Below are 15,275 nucleotides of genomic sequence, written 5' to 3'. Positions count from 1 at the left end.
AATACTCAGAAAATATCAGTGAATACCATTCTTCGTCAACGGAATTCGTGTTCATTCCGTGTACTGGTTGCCGGCTCTTCCGGCACATTTAAATTCCCACTTGGTGCACAGATCACTGCATCGTCATCGCCATGTTGCGTCGCCATCTGGTGTAGCAGTCAGTCGTCAGGACAGCACGAGATGGGAGGGTCTAGATGTAGTGGCAATGCTGCGAGCATCTACCAGCAGAGATAAGTGTGGCATCAGAACAGCGTCAGCGGCTCGGCAGTTGGCCAAGAAGAATCATTTCAAATTCCTAAACTTGTGATTTACCTGCAATAGACCACATGACCAAACAAGTAGAAAACCCAGAAAGGGAAGGAGGAATTGAAATTATTCTTCATGGGTTGAGAGGATATGTGAGGTTATTTCAGTTCTTTTGGAATCGAGTCGAATTTACACAGAACTTCGCAGTATGAGCTCACTTGCTAGGATGTCGTTGCACCACATCTGGCCAGAATGCTTTCACTCACTAGGATGGGAAGGGTGTCGAAATGGCGAAATGGTATTGTATCCTCTCCAGAGGCAAGACGGTCCTCAACTATTGTAACTGGTCCTTCACATCCTGATTACTGGCACTCGGATGACGTTAACACTGGACCTGTTCCCACGCATATTCTATTGGGAACAAAGCTGATGCTGTCAGTGACCATGGGAGTATCTCAAAACGATACACGGTTCATAGAGACATGTGCCACAAATGGTCGATCATCATCCCATTGAAAATACTACCTCATTACTATCGCGCAAGCAGTAGCTCACCAGGAAGAAACATGTCTGTGACAGACTGTTGTGATCATCACAGTTCCCTCAGTCACTACCAGCCATGACTTGAAGTAATATCACACGGCCTTAACGCCAGGAGTAACAACACTGTGTCTCTCCTAAACATTGTAAAAATAGAACCCCTCACCAGGTGGCGACCATACTCCCTAATGGTGGTAATCTGGAGTAGTTAAGAACGGTGATTCGTCACTGAACACAATTTAACACCAATCTTAGGCGGTCTATGGTTCTACAAAGCGAAATAGGTCCCAATGTACCCGTTTGTGTTGTGGTATTAACTCTAGCTTAAGGATGGCGTGGTAGTGCAGTAGACAGGCAGCTAATAGTCTCCGACCACCGGTGAGGGATGACACAAAAATGTTTCAGGAAGGCCATTACATATTTTCTGATGGCAGGCACAGGTGTGAAAGGTTTAAAATGTGGCTGACGCATAATACAGCGAATTGTGATGGTCAGATGTGGTCGACTGGAAGTTAGACAAATGTATCTCCCCTCACGTTCCAATGCAGTCTAACATCTTGGCGTTGTCCCATCGAATGCCCCACAGATTTAGATATTACGTGATTTGACCAATTGGAGTTGAAAACGCTGTCTCTCACGAGTAACCGACATCTCAGCGGCCTTTGGAGCGATCACACAATATGTGATACTTTTCATGCGCCTTATATACCCAATCAGGCCTGGTAACTACGCTGCGCGGGATTAGCCGAGCGGCCTAAGGCGCTGCAGTCATGGACTGTGCGGCTGGTACCAGCGGAGGTTCGAGTCCTCGCAAGGGGCATGGGTGTGTGTGTTTGTCCTTAGGATAATTTAGGTTAAGTAGTGTGTAAACTTAGGGACTGATGACCTTAGCAGTTAAGTCCCATAATATTTCACACACATTTGAACATTATGATTTTGGTAACTACACTAAATACGAACAATTCTTCCTGGTAGCCATTCTGTCACAAAGAATTAAAGCTTTGTCATCTACGTACCTGCCGATAGTGTGTATTGTAAAAAGTTACAGTGATATCCCACCATGCCTTCGGGGCTATTTTCGTTTCTTCAGGCAGTGTATTTCTCCAGTGGTTTTTTTAAGCACTGCCATTTGGTTACGGATTGAAAGAGTGATTTCTGCAACCTATTTGGTGAGCAAGTGGAATTTTGAACTATATAAAACGGCTTTGCTCTTCCACTCCTCCACGCAGCTTTTTCTCTGTTTGAAACTTACATGTCAATTTTCCTTCAGATATTGTACTGTATTCCCACATTCGTAAGCGGTGGTCCACGCCACGTGTATTGTTTTTATCAAAAAATCGTTCAAAACTAAGCTTGGTTGTAAAATTATTCATATTATTTATTTAAAATGTTTCATTTAATAAGTTTTGTGAGTTTGTATAGACAATTTGATTTCCATCTTGATGATGACTATGAATTTCGATATCTGAGATTAATAAAACACTAAGAGCAGTCCCTATTTGATATATATATATATATTCCAACGAACCACTCTCTTACTCCTTGCAAGTAAAATATCTTCCGTTTCGCCAACACATATGCTACGTACAAGAGTTTCAGAGATATAGTGTAATCCCTGTTTAAAGAGGGCGAAAGGCAGTACGTAATAATGATTTGTTGGTGCAGCTCTCCCAGAAGCAACGTAACATACTATCAGTGACTGGTAATAGTTTGTGAAAAATCTTTTCACATATTGATTCAGTCACACTCATTAACAGTCAATGTCTTCAAATAATAACAAGTAATTCATTATAGAACTGCTTTGTATTATGTTGTAGTTATCCTGGAATACCGGCGTTGCATTAAAACGTTCGCTGCCACTGTAATTGGCCTTACGTGCACATTCTGTAGCGGGTGTCCATGGACGCGCTAGTGCGTCTCGTTTATTTTTCCCGAAAATTGCGACAGTTTAGAGTACTTCATTTTTATTTTATATTCAAAAATAAAACGAAACATTCTACTGGCAAACGACATATTTATTGAACAAAAAATATAGTAAAAACAGCATTCAAAAACAAACACAAGATCTTGAAGAAACTTCTGAAATACAATGTATGTCAAATCTCAGAAAAGATACAATCAAGAACTTTACCATTTACACTCAAGCAAATAAAATAAATACAAAGTTCAAGAATAGTACCTAAGCATAACTGTCGAAAAATGAAAGAACACCTAAAGTGCTATCTACCTTTGGAGGTGGTGAATAACACAACAATTCAAACAATACCCTGCTTTATTTGGGCAATATAGGCACTCGTAAATCGTGTCTGTTCGTTGTCCTCGGCTGGCGCATGATCTGCACTTTTTTCTCGGTGTTTTTTATGTTCCAGTTGATTCTAATTTTACCACAACATGTTGGGGACTTCTAACTGGCCGTTCTACCTGCTTTTGTGGCAATAGTGCTCTTATAATACTGAGTCAGAATTCTTGGAGGGGCATTTTTGCTCCAGAATATTTATTGTGTAGGGCATGTACGTTTGCTAGCATCATTTTCACAACGTGGATAAAAAGTGTCTTGTTCCAGCGTATGGTTTTTCATTCCGAGAGGTAATCTGATAACATGTGATCGTTCGGATCAAAATGTTCACATGTGTGTGAAATCTTATGGGACTTAACTGCTAAGGTCATCAGTCCCTAGGCTTACACACTACTTAACCTAAATTATCCTAAGGACAAATACACACACCCATGCCCGAGGGAGGGCTCGAACCTAGTCTCATCTGAAGCAAACTCGGCTCCGTCAGACGCTTCACTGGATTACCATCCGTCCTCCCTACTGGCCAAGTCCGTTTCCGAATCGCTTTCTTCTAATATCTGTAATATTATTGTGTCCAGTATTTTACGTTTCTTATGTTCTGAAGGGCCCGCCGTGTCACGATTGTTTTCCAAAAAAAATGTGTGTGAAATCTTATGAGACTTAACTGCTAAGGTCATCAGTCCCTAAGCTTACACACTAATTAACCTAAATTATCCTAAGGACAAATACACACACCCATGCCCGAGGGAGGGCTCGAACCTAGTCTCATCTGAAGCAAACTCGGCTCCATCAGACGCTTCACTGGATTACCATCCGTCCTCCCTACTGGCCAAGTCCGTTTCCGAATCGCTTTCTTCTAATATCTGTAATATTATTGTGTCCAGTATTTTACGTTTCTTATGTTCTGAAGGGCCCGCCGTGTCACGATTGTTTTCCAAAAAAAATGTGTGTGAAATCTTATGAGACTTAACTGCTAAGGTCATCAGTCCCTAAGCTTACACACTAATTAACCTAAATTATCCTAAGGACAAACACACACACCCATGCCCGAGGGAGGATTTGAACCTCCCCCGGGACTAGCAGAACTGTCCATGACTGCAGCGCCTTAAACCGCTCGGCTAATCCCGCGCGGCATTGTTTTCCATTTTCAGTCCCACAATAGAGAAAATCTGCAGGAAAAAAAAAAAACGAACCGCACCCGTAAAAACTGAAGACAATACGTTAGAGTGCCTGCGCAATAAACCACACCGAATGGCTGTGCCCAAATAAACCGAACCGTGGTGCCTCGCCACACCTGAGTCACTCTCTGCGCAGGCGCGTCCACGGCACGTGCACCAGTATCGGCCAGGCGCGCCGGTGCGCCGATGGCAGCCAACGTGTTAACGAGGGAGACTGTTCAAGTCCCTGTCCAGCTATCCAGAATTTAGCTTCTTGTGATTTCCGTAAATCGCTGTAGGCAGATGGAGGAATGGAGCCTTTAAAAGGGCACTATCAATTTGCTTCGCAACCTTGACACAGCCCTAAATCGTCTTCTATCTCTAATAATATCTGATGGAATTATATTTTCCTTGAGACATATTGAGTCTCAACTGTATCTTTGATAGGAATAGAAGCTGACGCATAAAATAAAAGTTGGTACTAAGGTCAGGACTTGAAACCGCATTTCCCACTTAGTACGCAGATGTGGGGCCAGTACACCACCTCGCATACAGCCACACACATTTATCTCCCTCCACTTCCTTGAGTTGTAGAGTGAGGTTTGTATTATGGCCGGCATTGGACTGCAACAGTCCATAAACTATGCCAGTCGCAATGTCAGAGTGGTATATTGGAAACACATTTGCCTAACAAGGAAAAGACCAAGGTTAAAGTCAATTCCTTCGCAAAAACTTTAATTTACTGATTCAGTTTCTATCCTTGTCTAATGATTTCGATGTAAACAAGACATTAAACCCTAATCTTCATTCCTTCCTTCCTTATCCCAGAAGAGCTTTGATGACTGGGAACATAGCGTGATTTTATTTCATTCAACATTTTTTCATGTTTTCGAAGGAAAATATTGGGAAAATATAGATGTAAAAAGTAAAATACACATTAAGAACGCATTATCAAATCAGATAATTGGAGACTAGCTGTAGGTGTTCAAAGTTCAATACACCACAACCCGGTTATGATTTAAAAAAATTTTGTTCGATTTAATGCTTCAAGCGAATAAATATTTTAAGAGCAAAGCTCTTTTTCTGTGATCATTGTCTTTTTCCTTGCATCCCTGTAGATGCCAACATTTCATCATCATACTAGTCCTTGTAGGTAGGCTCTTTTCTGTTACATAATAATGAATAAATGCTATAGTTTCAATAAAATGATTTGACCTATGAAACATTTGCAAAAGGATCCTAGTAGGGCATTCTAAAGTAGCAGAACTGTAATTATCTTCTATCATGGAGTGTTAAACACCCATCAGACGCATGCTTTACCAGTGTTGATGCTCAGTTTAATCCACTTTCCGTGGCTTCAACGACCATTGTAATGCATGCAAACAGTGAGGTAACAGGTGGAGTTAGCACTGTGTACTGACCTGCAGACAGCGGTGACACCAGATGGAAGGACGCGCAAATGGCACCAGCACTCTCCCCAAACAGAGTGACCAGCTGAGGGTCGCCGCCAAAGCTGGCGATGTTCCTCTGCACCCAGGTCAGCGCCAGCTGCTGGTCCTTGCTACCCGCGTTACCAGGAACCACCTCGTCACCCGTACTCAGGAACCCTGTGAAACACACAGCTTTATTGCATGCCCTCTACTTGAACTTCTTATCAGGCTGTAGCAGTTCGCGTGCTTGCTAAACGGTAGTCGAGCGAACACGAGCACAACTGGGCAGGGGGAGCAGACAGCTGACAAGCCGCCACTTCTGTCCCAGGGGTTGTAGCGCACGTGACCCTACTACACAGGCCGAGCGTATGTGGCTGGGGCTGGCCAAGCAGCTAGTGCGTAAGGAAAACGCATACAATAATACTGTTTAGCGGGTAGCCTACTTTGCCACGAGTAATGTGAGGGGCGGGCATGTCCCACGAGGTAGCACTGTAACACCTTGCGTACCGTACCTTGCCCCATCTGCTTCTTAGTCGGTGAAATGTTATGATGAACAGAAGAAGAAAGGAAATGGCACACTTGAACCATAACATGCTCTCCTTCTTTCATCCTCCTTTTTGCTTAAGAGTTGCTAACGAAATGACTTTTGACTGCTACAAAGTTTATGTTTCCTCAGCAGTAACCCTCGCAATACCTAGGGGGAAACGAGGGTACTTTATGCTCACCATCTGAAAATGTTATAACATTATCAGTTACTTTACACTTTAAAATTCTGAAAAATATTTATTGTTTTCAATAAGTTATTTTACCAAATAGCGCCACTGTTTAAACTTTTCGTTTAAACTTTGCCCAAAAATTCAAGTTTCCATGGTAGATCTCATTTTTTGCAGTGAACGTCATATTCAGTAAGTTCGTGTTCGGAACATTAGTTACACATCAGCATTTCTTTAAACAATACGTTATGAGTAAGCTACAGTTAAGGAAACTTATATGATTGTTACTTTTAATGGTGGGCATTAAAGTACCCCCCCCTCCCTCCCAGCACTCTCATTATTGAAAGGGTGTTGATATTGCTCAGATTGTGCTAAAAATATTTTTAGGTTTTCCACCCTAATTACATATCAGTACCTCGTAAAAAGAATAATGTTAATGTAAGTCCATAACAATTACCATTTTAAATTTTTATTCTTCTTTAATTTTTTTGGGGTGGGCATCAGTTACCTCCACCGTCTGATAATGAGCGTTACGGAATATGTGTTGGTATTGCTAGGGGTGAAACAAAATCAAACTATCGAAAGTGTAAGTGTGCAGGATCTATCCGTCAGATTGGCAGAAGGTTCCTAAATATGTCATTAACTTCTCACGGACAGGGCTCACAGACAATAGAAATTTTTGAAAGACATCATGTTCCCCAGTGACTGTAGAAAATTACTTGTTCCTTACAGTCAGCAGCGAACATAATATCTTTCAAAATACCCTACACATGTATGAATATGGCATCACTCGTTCCTGCAAATTAGTTCAATAATTTGGAAGTCTTAAGGCTCTTAAGAACTGGCACAGGAAAGAAATACTTATGCAGTAAAATTTTTAATATCCCTCTGTGATACGACTGGCCTAATATGATTTTTATTTAATATATATAATCAGCTGTATAACCTCTCAGAAAAAATGTATTTCTCGATGTATGTTATTGTTGTGGCCCTCAACATGAAAAATGGTTTGATTTAATCCTCTATTTCAGTTTGCTGTATGTAAGTCTCTTCATTTCTATACAAGCACTGCAGATCACATGCATTTAATCTGCTTACTGCAGCTGACCATTGAATTTACCATATAAATTTTACCCTTATCCCATCAATGCTCACCAAACGCACTCACACTCACACACTTGCTTCCATTACCTTTTTCTCTGACTTGTTTCGTAAATTTTCACTAGTTATCCTGTCTGTCTACCTTATCTTCTGCATTCTTCTGCAACATCACATTTCAAAAGCCAATGGCTTTTTGTGTATGCGTATTGGACTTGCGTATATGGCTACAGCACAGGCAAACATGAGATACGAAAAGTTACTCTCTCACCTGTTTTTTGTATATGGAAAGTTATTCAAAAGTGGGTCTGAGCACTATGGGATTTAACATCTGAGGTCATCAGTCCCCTAGAACTTAGAACTACTTAAACCTAACCTGAGGATATCACACACATCCATGCCCGAGGCAGGATTCGAACCTGCGACCGTAGCGGTAGCGCGGTTCCAGACTGAAACGCCTAGAACCGCTCAGCCACACCGGCCGGCTGGAAAATCATTAAAATTTTTGTTACAACCTGACGCAACTTGAGCGAGACTCTTTCTAGAGCAGACGTTGATGGAGCCTGGTAGGGAGCTAAAAGAATGAAGTATTTTTATGGTACTTATGTCGTAGAAACAGCTTGTTCGGAGTTGAAAGCAACTGGCAACGAGCCCATCCCTTAGTAAATATTGCCAGACAGGCCCACAGACATACAGGCCAGACGGAGCAGACCCTCGTCGAGACAGGTCTCCAGCAGAACAATGCCGCGATATTTGCCGTGGTGCCAGCAAACGCCTGGGCTGGGGGAAATGGTCTGAAGGAACGCGTGTACACAGTGGAGTCGTGAACAGGACATTGTGTGCAGAGCCACGTGCAATAAAAATTCACAATTTCGTATTCACCGGTACTGCAAATAGGCCTGTGAACCATTTACATCAGCTGCCTCGGTTGTATAAGAAACTTCAGTGTCTGAGAAACGTTTAGAGACAGAGTCTTTGTTACACCACATAGTTAGGACTAACAAGCTCCAAGGCACAGGCGATTTAGATAAAGATCTTTAAGACTGTATCTGTTTGCTTGTTGCCTTGGGAAGCGACATGACTTCCCAGAAAATCATCTTCCCCCACTGTGAAAACTTTTAAAAAAGCCAGTAACTGGCTGTTTCTTTTTTTTTCCAGAGACGCAAGTTCAACTCTTGCCCTGGCTCGACATGAGATTGTGCTGTCGTGTGGGATGGGAGATTTAACGCCTCTAGAACCCTGTGATTGGATCAAGACAGGATAAAGGCGGTGTAGTTTGTGCACTTTGCGGGAAAACAGAATTTTTTCTGGAAAGGTGTGAAACACTTGGGTGTGAGACATTGGTCTGGTAAGGGACATCTAGCAGAGGCTCTGGCACGTGTGGTTGGTACTTGGGGCCTGTCCTGAGACCGACTACACTTGCGAGTAGTTTATACTGGGGAGCCTGTGGTGAAGTTCTTACTGTACCAACTGTGTGACTCCAAATATTTCGGACTGCTCGTTTGCCGTGGGCACACTTATTCGTTTTTGATTTAGCATTATTTATGTCTCTTCCTTCTTTGCAATAATGAATGTTGTTAGTACACTATATTAAGCTATCACAATCAATCATTTAGACAGTCCCCGCCTGGTTACCTTTCATTGTGCCGCCCCAGGTCAGGACCTCGGATTAATGGCTCCTTCTGTGACCATAAAATCGTGTTGCCTAGCGTAGTCTTTCAATTTGACGTCCCTTGCGCAGAATTTTGAATTGATGGCACCTTCTGTGACCGTCAGATAGTAGATAGTGTTGCGTAGTGAAGTTTCTGTTCCCCATGTTTAATGTGGTACGCCGGGTAGATATAATTCGCGTTGCTGGCGCCTAGACATAGTACTAACACTTAGTTACTGTATGTGTGTATTTTCATGTTGACAGGTGACGAAAGTGAACGGGAGACCGCAGCAGAACGAAATGTAGGCGCTGCAGGTACGAGACTCACCACCAGTGAGCTTGGGAGACCAGAATCACGAACGAAACGTCACAGAATGATGGAATCTCGTTCATCTAGTTTCTGACGGCGTTGTGCTGATTTGTTAGAATAGAGATTTTTGTTTGTTAGCATAGACAAGCGTAATGTTATTTTAATTCGTTGTCAGGAACTAGGAAGCAGTAGCTCACGGGAGAGTAATTTACAGTAGAGTCTCTGTGGTATAGGAATGTGTAGTGTGTAAATTCGTTTGAGTCAGAATTAGAGAGCATACTTACAAGAAGCAAGGCACGTTTGCTACAGCGTAGCGGAAGTAATTGTGTTTTGTTAACCATGGATCCACGTGAGATATTACACAGGATTCTCGGGTAAATACGGTTGCAGACCGGGCAGAAATGTCGAACGTAGAACCAGCAGAGTATGACGATATGTCTCAGTCAGGTGACGAAAGTGAACGGGAGACCGCAGCAGAACGAAATGTAGGCGCTGCAGGTACGAGACTCACCGCCAGTGAGCTTGGGAGACCAGAATCACGAACGAAACGTCACAGAATGATGGAATCTCGTTCATCTAGTCCTGGCGGTTTCATAGGTGAATCTCAGTTTGAGGCTCTCGTGCAATTCATGCAAGAGGCATAGAAAAAGAGACGGGAAGGAGGAAAGACACAAATTAGTCATAAGAACGGTCACAGACGGAAAAGATAGTCAAGAAAGAGACCGCAGGAATCCAAAACGAGCTAGAGAATGTCAAGAAAACGACAGTGGAAACGCGTGAGATCGCGGACCAGGAGAAGCGCGATGCCAAAACAGCGCGATTGGTAGCGCAAGTAGCACGAAAGGACGCATCAGTGGCTAAAGAACAAGTTAAACTGGCAAGAACTGAGGTGTGTAAGACAAAAAAGGTGCTTGCAACTCTCCAAAAGCAAGGCCAAAAAATAGTTCAAGAAACGCAGGAAAAAATGAGTGAGGCTGCGAAACGAATTAAACAGGTAGAAATCAAAAAGGCCGAAATCTCTGAAGTTAAAGATCAGGAGACCCGAGTCGCCGAGCAACAAAAGGATTTGGCTAAGGACGTTCGGCAGGCACATGAGTGGGTAGCGCAATTTAAAACTCAATCTCGTCCGGTAGTGCGCCATCGAGAGCATCACAGCAGTGAAGAAAATGTTTCGTCCTCATACTTTTCTTGACCATCCAGAATTTTCAATTCTACAAGGAGGTATATACGCATTACATCCAAAGATGTGAATGGCACAGTACGATCATGTGCTAACAGCATCTTGGCCACTGAGGTACAAGCTCCAGTTTAACTGTGGTTTCTTAGAAGGGTCGATTGCAGAACATATGCGCGGAGTTGCGGAGAGTTGTCACTTCTACCAAGAATTTAAGGACGCATTCCTTAGCACATATTGGTCGCAAGACACACAGGAGAGGATGAAACAGATCGTGTTAGGAAATGACTTAGAAGCGTCCGGATTCCGCAGTCCTGTCAAATTCATCAAATCCCTGGTCAAGAAGAACTGATTCACGGATCAGCCGTAGACTCCCAAGGAAATTATAAGGCACTGCTACATTAAGTTACCGTTACGTTACCAGCAACTGCTCATCATCAGATGCAGCGATTCAATCGAAGCCTTCAAGAGCGCACTGTGCGAACTCGAATACGTGAATGAAATTTACACCTCACGGGAAAGAAGTAGTAATAATTACCATAACTGGCCAGATTCGTCAGAGAGGAATGACGATGGACAAAATGGAGGAAAACGTCGATGAAATCGAAACCAAAATTCAAACTTCAGGGAATAACCAGCCATCACGAGAAAATAGAAAAAGAAGTGGAAATTGTAAACATAATAACAACAACTGCCGACGAAGCAGAAACTGGAGAGAGCAATAGAACTCGAACCAAGATCAGCAGGATTCTAGGAACCAACAGCAAAGCAACAGCAGAAAATACAATGGTCAAGGTCAATAGAATGACCAAGGTAGTGAAAATGTGGAATTGAGACCATCTAATCCATGGCATGGGTCACGCAGGGAAAGTTAAAACAGTAATTGAAACACAGGCGCTGCGGACTCAGCTCAAAACATTTCCACTGAAACTATCAGCAGGAGCGATATTAACCTGTTAGAGTACGAAGATACAAGAGAACTGCAACGGGAAGAGAAGGTGCAGTATCTAAATAGTCTCTATGGATGAACTTTTTAACGTAATTTAATGTTGATATTGTGTTGCTTAGCGTAATTTTCCATTTGTTCTATTTCAGTGTCATTTTGTTTTTTGTCATTTCCATTAGCTTTCAGCATGAGTTCTTGTTGAAAGTGGTCAAATAAGTTGCGTATTTGTGACATCTTCACGCCAACATTCACTGGCAGGTGGCAGATTGAACTAAAATTCTGTTGCAAGTTATATCTCATCAACAATAGGCACGTTTTGTGGCATACCAAACCAGGCACGTTGCAATACTGAGTACTCCAAACAACTTAGTACTGCTGTTATTGCTTTGGATCTCACAATTGTTGTCTGATTTTCGCAATTGAGCATCGTTCTCTGTCGTAGCATTCTCGTAGAAGAGCCTTCACAAGTATCTCCATGGGCAATGATATTGTTTCTGTTTAATTTCCGTGGTTTCTTGTACACTGTCCGAGGGATAGATGTACGTCACTTTATGTTTTTCGTGATGTCAAGACGGTAAATCGTGCCTTAGAGCATGTGCGTCTCGATTTTCGGATGTTTTTCGAATGGTGTCAGCGGTCCACGCTTTGGGCGCGTGTCGACGCTAAGATTCGGTGTTTTATGAGCCTGGCCTGTCGTGCGGTGTAGCCTGTCTCGTGGTGGAATTATTACATCGCCATTTGAACGCTGTCGGCGAAATGTTGTGTATGGGGAATTAACTCGAACAAGTGCAAGTCGCGGTAGAGTGGTGAACCCCAAGAACCCCAGACCTGGAAATAGGAAACAGAAAAGAAATGATGGACCATGGACGAGACTTATACTGGAAATATATATATATATATATATATATATATATATATATATATATATATAATGCAGTATGCTTGTGTTTCATTTCAGCAGGAGCGATCCTGACAGATTAGACAGGAGGCATCCTTGTACTATGCAAAATTACGTGTAGGCAATCATAAAATGCCACTACAAAGACTTAATGCAAATCACCAGCACCTGAGTGAGTAGACACACTTCCGGACCACTTCAGCTTCAGCAGACAACACTGCCAGACATCGAGATATAAAAGAGGAGTATACAAGGAATAAAATGCATGAAATTTCGCTGCAGTAGTATTAGCAAAGGCATAGGGTAGTACACTAAGCTAGTATTTAGTATTGGGAGAAGTCTGCACGTTTGATGGAGGTATAGTGATAGCGCCAGCGTAAAATTAAAGTGCATGACAGGAGTAGAACTAACCAAAAACTAACTAAAACATTCGTATACACAAACAAAGACACCTTACACCACATAAATTACGTCCATACAATATTAAAAGGGCCCTGCAGCCATTAATTTTATTTTGGCATTTGGGTCCTTAGTAATGAAATAAAAAAATTATTAAGAAAAAAATTGTACTCAGCATTATTTTCTTTTCTGTAAACTGATTATATCGATGTAATGACATTTGTGAGAGAATATGGCACTTGACCATACTTGAGGATTGCGCAGACTCCAGAACCAACATGGTAGACTGGACGTCACGGCCCATGCCAGCCAACGAGGAGCAAAGAGAGCAGACAATCGTAATTAGTCAGCTGTAGTGCCCCAGGTGCGGAGGACCAGACAACCCGCTGCGAGGAACCAGTCTGCCAGCTGACGCACCTACGTCATGCAGCCCCAATGGAGGCGACACACCTCAAGCCAGCATAGACAGCAGGACGCCACCATGCGCCAGCAGCAACCCCATAGAGGCCAACGACCAACCTGGCAGCTAATCAGGGGAAAAGCGAGTCGCGTGGCGCCACAGTCACGACGTTCGCCAAGCCTGACTCAGTGGGGTTCCAAGAGTGATGTGTCCCACTGACAAAATGTGAGTTAATCCATTTTCCTACACGTTCCAATGCAGAGGCGAATGGGAAGAGCAGGGCTGTTTCACATCCCACTAACGCTGAATGGATTTCTGCACCAGCTTGCAGATTGCACGTCAAATGCAATGCTGTCACGCCACTTCCTGACAGCTGACTGTGGCCTGACCAGGATGAGGGCAAGGGTCCTGCTGCGGTCCATAAGCTGCCTAAGATGCCGGTGGCTGCTCTTACACCAGATGCTGCAAAGTGGGGGGAAACGCCAGAGACGTCTGCTGCCGTTTCTGCCATGTCATAAGCTGAGTGAGAAGCCAGTCTACTCTGGTGCAAATTGCTATTCTTCAGTCTTACCAGTCACGGTTAGTGCATGTGCATAAGTTCCATGTTCTCAATTCATGTGAAATTTCCAATTGTAAAATTTGTCTCCCCAGGGACTCTTGTGGAGGGAGTGATAGGATCCCTTTCTGTAATATCATTATTTGATATCTTTTTGTGTTTTTGTTAGTATCAATCGAGCTGTCTTGATTGTGAGGTAGATGTTTACTGCACAATTATTAATGCTCTATGTGCCTGTATTTGTTTTCATATAATAGAAAATAATACACAAATTAACACAACTTAGGTAATATGACAAACAGATTACACATGTGATTGCCTGGTTCATTGAGAATTTGAGAATGTATGTGTGTGTTGATTGAGATCAAATGAGTGATAGAGCAGAGTGATTAGAAGGATGAGATTATATTACTGTATTCATTGATTTCCTCTGGTTTGTGTCACACTAAATAATATTTAAGTGAGACACTATCATAGAGTGGTTCATGGTGTGGGTTCCTGTAGTCATGTCCTAGTTCATGAACCACGGGCAATGTATGAGTGGCCAAGTAAGTGGTCCCGACAGTCGGGATACCAGTTACTTTGGAATAAGGCTGGGCATCTCGGACATATTCTGAGTCGTGGTCACCTTTGCGCTCATACAGCAAAGACTACCAAATCCACCAGTTAGGCCCTCAACCGTTAGGGGTAAAACCCAATGGGACTCGGGGCAAGTAAGGCTAGCAGCCTGCTTCCCTGGTACTTTAAATATGATGCTGGCAACAATCAGAGCAAAATGCCTTGGACCTTTGGAGGTGACGGAGTCCCACCTCTAACTGACAAACCAGGGACTCCTAAGATACGACTTGGCAAACAAATGGTAATGAGATGGGGAGCTATTAATATCAATGGGCTACTCTGCGAAGAAGGTAGAGCTGGCAGAGGTTGTAAGTAAGATGGGGCTGGACGTTTTAGCTGTTAGTGACATTCGGGTAAGGGATGAGAAAGAAGAGGAAGTGGGAGAATACAAGGTCTACCTGTCAGGAGCCAAAGCAGGAATAGCACAATGGGGTGTAGGGCTTTACATCAGGAAAGAAATGGAATCCAGCGTAGTTGCAATAAGGTATATAAACGAACGACTGATGTGGATAGATTTGACAGTGTCTAGCAAGAAAATTAGGATTGTGTCAGTATATTCGCATTGTGAAGGGACGGATCAAGATAAGATGGATAGTTTTTATGAGGCACTCAGTGATGTAGTTGTTAGAGTAAAGGACAAGGACAGTGTTCTGCTCATGGGTGATTTTAATGCCAGGATTGGAAATCGAGCAGAAGGGTATGAAAAGGTTATGGGTAAATTTGGAGAGGATATGGAGGCCAACAGGAACGGAAAACAACTCTTGGATTTCTGTGCCAATATCGGCTTAGTAATCACAAATCCTTTTTTAAACATAAGAACATTCACCGGTATACCTGGGAAGG

The 15,275-nt window shown here is 42.8% G+C and overlaps 1 protein-coding gene across 1 annotated transcript in view; it reads right to left on the bottom strand.

Annotated features, from left to right (window-relative positions):
- The window catches only part of LOC124789702 (juvenile hormone esterase-like), a 129,887-nt gene that overhangs the window by 64,870 nt on the left and 49,742 nt on the right, over positions 1 to 15,275 (bottom strand). The window contains exon 4 of the mRNA XM_047257154.1: positions 5,661 to 5,846. Coding sequence (XP_047113110.1) covers positions 5,661 to 5,846 — 186 coding nt within the window. The remainder of the gene's footprint in view (positions 1 to 5,660; positions 5,847 to 15,275) is intronic.

The sequence above is a fragment of the Schistocerca piceifrons genome, chromosome 3 (assembly GCF_021461385.2).
Source record: "Schistocerca piceifrons isolate TAMUIC-IGC-003096 chromosome 3, iqSchPice1.1, whole genome shotgun sequence".
Taxonomy (NCBI): domain Eukaryota; kingdom Metazoa; phylum Arthropoda; class Insecta; order Orthoptera; family Acrididae; genus Schistocerca; species Schistocerca piceifrons.
Note: the sequence above shows the minus strand (reverse complement) of the source record. Positions and strands in the feature narration are given on the sequence as shown.